The sequence below is a fragment of the Oncorhynchus kisutch genome, linkage group LG28, assembly GCF_002021735.2.
Source record: "Oncorhynchus kisutch isolate 150728-3 linkage group LG28, Okis_V2, whole genome shotgun sequence".
Classification (NCBI taxonomy): Eukaryota; Metazoa; Chordata; class Actinopteri; order Salmoniformes; family Salmonidae; genus Oncorhynchus; species Oncorhynchus kisutch.
In genome coordinates, this window is record NC_034201.2 from 9301930 (window position 1) to 9312289 (window position 10360).

Genomic DNA, 10360 nt, shown 5'->3' on the forward strand with positions numbered 1-10360 from the left:
AGCCGACTAAGTGAAAACTGTTGACGTAAAAGGCACTTAACTCTAATTGCTCCTGTAAGTCGCTCTGGATAAGAGAGTCTGTTAAATGTAAAGGTACTGTAGCTAAATATCTGCCGGGGGGAAAAAAAGTCACACTTTCAAAATCCAAATCTTTAATCTTTTACTGAAACAAGACCATTGGTCAAGTCTTGTATACCAATGTAGTGAAATTGTAAATCTGTTACAAATAAATCCTTTCAATAGAGCCCAAAAACCTACTGAATAGTGCACCATCGCTTATCTTGTGCTACCACATGTGTGTTATATGCCCTGTTCTCTCAGCATGATATACGTACCCTGTAAGTTTCACTTATCAGGCTGGTAAATTACTCCAAAATGAGAATGATGATACATTTAAGTCAAAGAGCAAGAGCTGGTCATGGCATAACGTTCAGGAAAACATAACACAGGAATGAGGTACGGGCAACTGAATGCTGAACTAAAAATGATGACATTTGGATTCACCAGAGAGTACCAGTTACATATGATGTTAGTTATAGTTGAATAGTATGTATATTATGCAGGTTCTTCAATGGCTTATAAGTGGTAGAGCACACTGACTTAAAACCAGCACTAACAGGCCGCTGATTTTGCTTGAAGTTAACGTTCACTATAAATCAGATCTCCTCTCGATGCTGAGCAGTTCAACTTCAAAAATGAGAGTGGCACCACCTGTTGGAGAGACGTGGTAGTTACGAACAAAGAGAAGAAAGCGCTTCACAATAAAGACATGGTTACCTCAGAGGCTGACTTGTAGAGTCAGAAATAGAGAAATATCTGAAATACCTGGGATCTTAGGAGGCGCTCCTCTGTCTCCATATCCTACAAAATGAGTAATATAAATGGAGAGGTCAGAACAGTGGCTGGCAAGATGGACCTCAAGGCTTAGGGCTTTTTATCTTTCATGATAATTGATTGGGTTTATATAATCTACGTGGATAATGCATGCTAGATTTAGTCATCAGTATAGGAAATATATAGGTGACCATTGGAACAGTGTGAAGTATCAGTGTGCAACCTCACCAAGCTCCGAGGGGATGACCAGTTTCCTCTTCTCTCCCTCACACATTCTAATGAGAGTAAGTGGGATTGGTGAATTAAGAATTAAGAACTTCACATGCAAGGTCAATTTGTTGTTACAACTTATATCCAAAAGCACATAATTCTATAGTTTTTACACTGTCTGCAAATGTAATACCTTCACAAGTCATCCAGTCACATGCATGAGCACACAAGTCCATAGGGGCAAAGAAAACATGTCAATAAAAACAGGCACCAACCCAAGCAGGCCCTGGTCCCAGCCTTTGATGACTTGTCCGGTTCCCAGAGTAAAGGTGAAGGGCTGGTTCCTTGGAATGCTGCTGTCAAACTCTGTTCCATCCTCCAACTTTCCCTGCAAACAAACACAGTTATTGACTAAACACTCTGTCATTTGTTCAAATGTGTCAGTTTCTGGATCTCCATTATATTGGGATGACATTCATTGAATGAGCATTAGATGGAAATAGATATATTGCTTTTCATTCAATGTCCAAAAGCATCCTCCTTATTACTCACAGTGTAGTGCATGTTCAGCACATCCCCTTTACGGGACTTGATGGGGCAGTTGTCAACTCTTTTCTTGATGCCAATTTGGAGCTTCTTTTTGTCGCCACCGCGAACTGCCGGGGCCAAGGACAACAGAGTGACCACAAACAGCAGACACAGCCTCATATCTGGGGAACACGTGAAATACTTAATGAACGACAAAAGTAAACACAAATCTCATAGGTCGCGTTCCCCTTGCCTTGTTCGGAACATCCTGATCTCGTGAGCTTCCATTGTTTCGCTGTATCCGTGTAGCGAAACAAAATGTAAGCTTGCGATATCAGGATGGTTCATACGAGGCTAGCATTACCCTGCTCAGACCTTCCCTGCATCAACCAATGGTTGCGTGCCACGTCATACTGTGCCGTCGGCCATCAGACTGCTATTAATGGTGCTTTCAAGACTGGGAACTTGGAGAAAAAATAAAACTAGGTCAAATCATGAGCCAGTAATATTCTGGTCAGAAAGTCAGAGCTCTATAAAGATGCCAGAGTTTCCGTCATGGAATTCCGAGTTCAAAACCGTTTTTCCTAGTTATTTTGAGCGAGGCGTAACATGTGGGTCACGTATGGAACGCATTTTGGGTCTTTGCTTGTCAAAAAGGATGCACGTCAAATAACACTATTTGATGCGTCAAATATCACAGTTCTATTATATAATGTGTGTTCTGAAGGCGCCACCACTGCTATCAGTAGCCCTGTCAAAGCGGCACAAAAAAGTATGCAAACAAGCAAACAACAGCCACGAACAATGTGGTTACAATACCGCGTTGGTAATAAAGCTTTATTTGTTCGACCGCAACTTCTGGGGTACCTAGCTAGCACCAATACAACCAACCTGAAAACAATGATCAGTAAAACCTGCAGTCATTTTCATTATTCTTAGCAATGATTTAGGAATCATTGTGAGTAAGTATTAGCTAGGTAGCCACTTGTTGGTCGCCTATTGAAATTGAACTTCAGTTCATGAAAATAAATAGCCAGCCCGCTACACCCTGTTGCCCAAAGGTAACGTTATTAGCAGCCAGTTAGCTTCATCTGTCTGGTGTGAAGCTAGCCACAATAAGGATTAGGCACAATGGTGGAATTTGCGGTTTGCCTTCAAAATAAAAGTACCTCTTTGAAAGTGATGCAGAAGGTTACAATAGGTGGAATCATGCCATATTTAGACTAGATAATGTTAAGCAAGGTTGGAATGTGAAGCAATGAAATGGGGTATCAGTCTACTTGGTGACACCCACAGAACACAACTGTGAAGAGTTTATGCAAATCTTAGTGGTGTAGCTCTTATCACGTGACTGTGTGAAATCACCTCCCCAGTCAGCCTATTGTGTGTATTGACATTCATATTGCACTGTACAGATTTACCTAAGGATTGGGGATCAATAAAATGAGGTATCAGTCTATTTTTTTTCTCCCAACGTCCTCCTCAGAGTTATCAGACTCCAAAACATCCACACAGTATTGTTTTTCCTCTGGAAAAGTGTTCAATACACATAGGTTGACAATAAATGTGGCTCAATTCACAGTTGTTTCAGAGTCCCGCAATGTTCTATGGGTATCACTAAGTAGACTGATACCCCATGCCATTGATCCACAATCCATAGGTAAGGCTGTACAGTGAAATAAGTACGCCTCCAATGCAATTCTAAAGTATAATATATCCAGTGTGATTTCAACATATTTTTGTCAAATTAACAAATGGTCTTTTGTTGATTTTAAATAACATTCCAACCTTAGATGGGTCAGACCACCATTAAACAAATAAGAACTGTCCTATAAATTAGGGTTATTTTAGATCATGTTAGCTAGCCATCTATAGCTACGGAAACAGATTATGTCGTTTTGCAGTTTTTGGGGAAGAACATTTTTGCATCTGTGAGCTAGCCAGCTTTTTTTATGAACAGTACTGTAGGTGAGCGAGACAACTTTGCCAGCATCATAGCATACGTATCGATGAATCGTTGTGACAAATGAAATACTAGTGATAGTTATTACACTGTGATTACACTATGTAAAAATAGTGAATAGGTTCAATTATTATGTGACATGCAGTCATATTCTGGTCCTAACACGTCACATAGTGTGATTTGACACGTCACATAGTGTGATTTGACATGTATATTTTTTGACACGCAATGACCCAAACGGCGTTCCATAGTCACGTCCCCTGCTCAGACGTTGTATGCTTAGACCAATGGGTGCCTAACACCCAATCGACAGTGTCATCGACTGACAGATTTCTATAATATGTGGTTCGTTGATACATACATATCCATGCGTTGTAAGATCTGGCAGGTGTTTCTAGACCTCCAACTTTGCGAGAAGATCACGTCATGATTTGACGTTTTTTTTTCTCGATACCTCTGTTGTCTTGAAAGTACCATAGGATTGTTACACTTCATCATCAATGGGCACATGCTTATAGCAATAATACAATGGAAGCTTGTTGATAGGCCTATAGCTCCAACAAGTTGGGCAAGTTGTATTACTTTGTCATTATCAAAACACAAAAATGTTTAATACAGCAAACTATGGCCCACAATTGTGCCGAGTTAACAGATAAATTAGCAAGATAACTAGCTAACGTTATCGGTTGTGGCAATTGCTTTAGCTACCCTAATACATGTATTTAGCCATGCGTTTCGCTCATAAATATTCCTAACCAATTTCAGATCAAAAAGCTAGTTACGTATCAGTAATGTCTCCAAGAAGCTTACCAGCGTTTTAACGGAATTACACACAGAAGATAGTCGGTGTGCTTCAAAAATTTCGGAAGAGGAAATGGAACGATTGAATGGAATGTCGCGATATGTCTACGCATTGATTTTCTCTCCTACTATTGGTTCGTTCTCATAGAGCCTGCTGGCAGAGAAAATAGTCGATTCTGAACGTTCCCCCAGGTGGTGCCAAAGTGCCGTTAAAGTTGGAATGGAAAGCAGACTGCCACATATATTGTATCTACAGTGTATTAATAAAGACAGGAACCCAAATGAATGATAATTTCACACACACACTTCTCGCACACGCAAACACCAACACAGGCAATGTAGCTATGCAGGAATGTTTATGATCTAAAGCAACATATTGATTGAAAGTCCTCTTGCACACTTTTCCCCTTAGAGATGAGCCCTCAGTTACACTGTAATTACTGCATTCGTTTCCAATAAGGTTTTCCATTTGGGTTCATATGACTCAGACGTGTGTGAGAGAAAGAGAGAGAGAGAAGAGAGCAAGAGATGAAAGGAACAGAGAGGTGAAGAAACCATTATAAAAGGTTGTTGTTGCCATGCATACCAAAGATATACAGCCTGCCTCATTCTCTCTTTCTACATTCTGACTCCATTCCTCCTCTTGTTACCAATGTACTGTCTTTGCGTTAGTCTCCTCCTCTTGCTTCTCAATGATTTCTTATGTCTATGATTACTTATTAGCAAATAAAGACATTAGGCTTCCTATATGAGCACTGAAGAAGAACTGACTGATTAAACATATTTGATATATTGTATATGCATGTCCACACTGCCATTCTTAATGTGCAGCAGATTGCTTTCATTAAGAAAAGACAGTTTGTGGATAGCCTCACCGATACTTTAAATCAAATTAGCCCTCTCCACCACCAAAACAAATACAGTCCTTCTCAACCCTAAGATATAATCAGAAAATCCATGTTTTGACTGTTGGGCTATTAGCATTATTAATATTGTTGTGTATGTGGCCTCCTTTTTTGCATGAGAGCAGAGAACTGACATGAGAGATGAGCATTTAATAGACTTGGCTTCAGGCTTCCCCCAGGGGAATCCATTAAGTAACGTCTTAATTTCTAAATCAGAGGGATGAAAGGGGTAATATCCAGGAAACAGACATACCTCTGTTGTAAACACAGACTTATTGAACTATGTTTAATGCTGTCACAGAGTATTGGTACGGCACAGTGGCAAGACAAATCCCATCAAAACAGGTCAAGCAATATGACAGCTGCAAGTATCCCACAGACCACGGATTACAGTGCTCTTGTAAAGTATTCAGACCCCTTGACTTAGCATCCCGGAGTAGCCTCTTCACTGTTGACGTTGAGACTGGTGTTTTGCGGGGACAATTTAATGAAGCTACCAGTTGAGGACTTGTGAGGCGTCTGTTTCTCAAACTAGACACTCCAATGTACTTGTCCTCTTGCTCAGTTGTGCACCGGGGCCTCCCATTCCTATTTCTATTCTGGTTAGAGCCAGTTTGCGCTGTTCTGTAAAGGGAGTAGTACACAAGATCTTCAGTTCCTTGGCAATTTCTCGCATGGAATAGCCTTAATTTCTCAGAACAAGAATAGATTGACAAGTTTCAGAAGAAGGTACTTTGTTTCTGGCCATTATGAGCCTGTAATCAAACCTACAAATGCTGATGCTCCAGATACTCAACTAGTCTAAAGAAGGCCCGTTTTATTGCTTCTTTAATCATACAACAGTTTTCAGCTGTGCTAAAATAATTGCAAAAGGGTTTTCTAATGATCAATTAGCCTTTTAAAATGATAAACTTGGATTAGCTAACACAACGTACCATTGGAACACAGGAGTGATGGTTGCTGATAATGGGCCTCTGTACGCCTATGTAGATATTCCATTTAAAAAATCTGCCGTTTCCAGCTACAATAGTCATTTACAACGTTAACAATGTCTACACTGTATTTCTGATCAATTTGATGTTATTTTAATGGAAAAAAAGGGCTTTTCTTTCAAAAACAAGAACATTTACAAGTAACCCCAAACTTTTGAACGGTAGTATTATATATATATATAACCATTGATTATATATCCATTGATTATTGAAGAATATAATTTATAAATACCTCATGAGCTTTAGTCCAACTGTCATAATCCATGAGAACCCAAAATATAAACTTGTTTTTCTCCAATGTTTGTAAACAATGTAAATGTAAACAAACGCTGTGTAGCCTCATAACATGGTGGTCAAAACAATCATTTTGATATCATGGATGGTCAATCCTTGCATCCATAGCTCTGTCTATTAATCTGAGAGGGGTTACATTTCTCCAGGCCCATCCATCAGCTTTTTACCAAAACAGAGGCAGGGCGAAACGTTTGGTTATTGTTTGATCTGTGGATTGCCCTTTAAACAGCTGCATATTATCAAGATATCAAAGTGTCACCAACAAAAAGGTAAACAATAGGCCTATAGCAAATGCAGCATATGGCATTGATTTTTCACATGTAAATAGCTCAGAGCATGCCATTCGATGAGCGCAGGACATCTACAGCATGTCAGTGTCACAGGAAGGCCAAGAAGATCGAGGACCTCAGTCCCCCGAGCCAAGGCCTGTTCACCCTGCTACCATTTAGCAGGCAGAGATGGTAAAAGTGCATCAAAGCTGGGACCGAGAGACTGAGAAACAGCTTCTATCTCCAGGTCATCAGACTGTTAAACAGTTATCACTAGCCGGCTTCCACCCGGTACTCTACCCTGCACTTTAAAGACTGCTACCCTATGTGCATTGAACACTGGTCACCTGAATTTTTTTTACATCATGTTTATTGTTCTGAAATAGTTTATGTAGTTAGAAACAGGTACGATTAGCATTCTTGCAACATCATTCTGTTGAAATGTAATTTGATCTCGGACATTATGCAAATTGATATCTCACTTTATATGTATAGTGGGGCAAAAAAGTATTTAGTCAGCCACCAATTGTGCAAGTTCTCCCACTTAAAAAAGATGAGAGGCCTGTAATTTTCATCATAGGTACACTTCAACTATGACAGACAAAATGAGAAAAAAAATCCAGAAAATCACATTGTAGGATTTTTTATGAATTTATTTGCAAATTATGGTGGAAAATAAGTCCTACTTGTATATTGTACATACTGTCTATACACACCACGTATTTATAGTGAACAAAAATATAAACGCAACATGTAAAGTGTTGGTCCCATGTTTCATCAACTGAAATAAAAGTTCCCAGAAATGGTCCATCCACACAAAAATCTAATTTCTCTCAAATCTTGTGAACAAATTTGTTTACATCCCTGTTAGTGAGTATTTCTCCTTTGCCAAGATAATCCATCCACCTGACAGGTGTGGCATATCAAGAAGCTGATTAAACAGCATGATCATTACACAGGTGCACCTTATGCTGGGGACAATAAAAGGCCACTGTAAAATGTGCAGTTGTCACAACACAATACCACAGATGTCTCAAGTTTTGAGGGAGAGTGCAATTGGCATGCTGACAGCAGGAATGTGATCCAGAGCTGTTGTCAGAGAATTTAATGTTTATTTCTTTACCATAAGCCGCCTCCAACATAATTTTAGAGAATTTGGCAGTACGTCCAACCGGCCTCACAACCGCAGACCACTTGTAACCACGCCAGCCCAAGACCTCCACATCTGTCTTTTTCACCTGTGGGATGGTCTGACACCAGCCACCCAGACAGCTGGTGAAATTGAGGAGTCATTCTGATTGGCTAGACCTGGCTCCCCAGTGGGTGGGCCTAGCCCCCAAGTCGTGTGCCTGGGAGGGAATAGGCCCACCCACTTGGGAGCCAAGCCCTGCCCAGTCATGTGACATCTATAGATTAGGGCCAATTTTTTTTTTTTTTACTGATTTCCTTATATGAACTGTAACTTAGTAAAATCATTGAAATTGTTGCATGTTGGACCGCATAGTGAAGGAAAAGTAGCCAACAAGTGCTCAGCATATGCGGGACCTCCTTCAAGAATCATTCCTCCTGAAGCTGTTTTAGAGTATGTTCAGAGAGATTGCAAAGCTGTCATCAAGGCAAAGGGTGGCTATTTTGAAGAATCTTAAATATATTGATTTGCTTAACACTTTTTTGGTTACGACATGTGTTATTTCATAGTTTTTCTACAATGTAGAAAATAGTAAAAATAAAATCCCTTGAATGAGTAGGTGTGTCCAAATGTTTGACTTTATACTATATGCCGTATATTTTTGGGGGGATAATTTGTCTATTAGTAGTTTATAATTAGACATTTACAGCACTGTTTCTAGAAAAACATGCATTTTGCTGCACCTGCTATAACATCTGCTAATTTGTGTACGCGACTAGTAAACTTTGATTTGATAAACACTTCTAACACTCCTACTCCTGGACAAATCTCAGCACCAAGGTGCCATTTTACTTCTCTAATGAAACCTAGGCTTCATTTCATTAACGACAACAGACCACTTTGAGATGGTATTAGGCTAATGAATTCCTTAAAAAAATACTGATACCAGTTTAGTACATGACCTCATTCTGTGGGAAGACAACCCTTCACTGTGTCCTTCCCCACCAGTGTCCTGTCACACTGGTAGTGTACACTAGCCCACGGTTAGCCCCATTGTCACAGCAAGCTCACACGCTACTAATTAGCACAAACTAAGGGGATAACGACCAAACAAAACAGAGAAGAGAGGACCACCTATATCATAGTAGCTTTGTTACTTGGACAGAGAGCCTGAGCCGCACCTGTATAAATGAATTCTGTCGCTGAGATGTTCTGCAAAAGTGGCTGCTGCACTGTTTACTTGTGGGAGGATGGCAGAGTGAGCCAAGCTAACAGAGAGGAGCCAGGGGGAGAAGGAGCAGACTGAAAGATGAGATGTCAGATACATTAGGACTGAATGGGAGGAAGGTGGTGGGGGCACTGGATCAAACATCTATGACAGACTGCAACAAAGGCATATTTCTAATATCGAAGAAGCACCAACTCTCATGATGAGGTATGATTATCTGGGGTTAACTCCCTCCTCAAAAATATAACATTTGAAACACAGCCATTTAGCGTGCACTTTGCAACCCATCTACATCTAAGCGAGCAATAAGGACTCCGTGTCTCTTCTGTCTAGTCATTCAGCCTCCTACATCGCCTCAGTCCCTCCACATCAAACCATCACATGGTCATGTTCAGCACCCACAGGTACCCTGGTGCAGACGGAGCCATCAATCAACGCCTGCAAACGACACCACCACTTCTCCAAAGGAGCATATGGCAGCTCTCAGGCCCATCATCCATCACTGCAGTAATATCATATAATAATAGTACGCTACTCAGTTTTGAAACTGAGGCTGTGTAAACGCGTGGATTTCAGGCTTTAGAAAAGATGAAGTGTAACCGGGTGTAACTATTGACTCGATGTCAACATTATGAACATTGCGTCATGCTAAGGAACGGACAAACACACGAGTTGTCCTCATTTCCATCAATTTGGATCCATTAAGGGATTACTCTATTAGCAATCAATCGATGTGCTTCATCTGAGGTGGCAGGTAGCCTAGTGGTTAGAGCATTTGGCCAGTAACCGAAAAGTTGCAAGATCAAATCCCTGAGCTGACAAGGTAAAAATCTGTCGTTCTTCCCCTGAACAAGGCAGTTAACCCACTGTTCCTAAGCCGTCATTGTAAATAAGAATTTGTTCTTAACTGACTTGCCTAGTTAAAATAAAACATTTGGGCTGTTCCTGCACGTTTCCATTAGTGGGGGGCATTATCAATCACCTGTTCTTTTCCCCCCTATAATTATACCTGTCGACTCACAAATGGTCACAATTATTGAATCGTTCATTAGGTGATTATTTGTCTGCCATGTTGATTATTTATGATTATTTCTTCTTTAGAAGAGTAGAGTTACGTGAACTGAGCCTCACACTGTAGGTTTCAGATGCACCATTACACACAAGCTCGATTATCAAAACATTCAAATGACAAAGAGCGAGGCAACTG

At 40.3% G+C, this 10360-nt stretch overlaps 1 protein-coding gene across 1 annotated transcript; it reads right to left on the minus strand.

Moving 5' to 3' along the window:
- Positions 1-135: 135 nt before the first annotated feature.
- On the minus strand, positions 136-4472 carry LOC109872644 (peptidyl-prolyl cis-trans isomerase FKBP2-like). The gene is made up of 6 exons (XM_020463955.2): positions 4346-4472; positions 1597-1754; positions 1320-1432; positions 1063-1109; positions 826-861; positions 136-711 (listed from the first exon to the last, which is right to left on the minus strand). Exons 2-6 carry the CDS (start codon positions 1750-1752, stop codon positions 650-652), a joined length of 414 nt encoding a protein of 137 aa, XP_020319544.1. The 5' UTR covers positions 1753-1754; positions 4346-4472; the 3' UTR covers positions 136-649.
- Positions 4473-10360: the final 5888 nt, after the last annotated feature.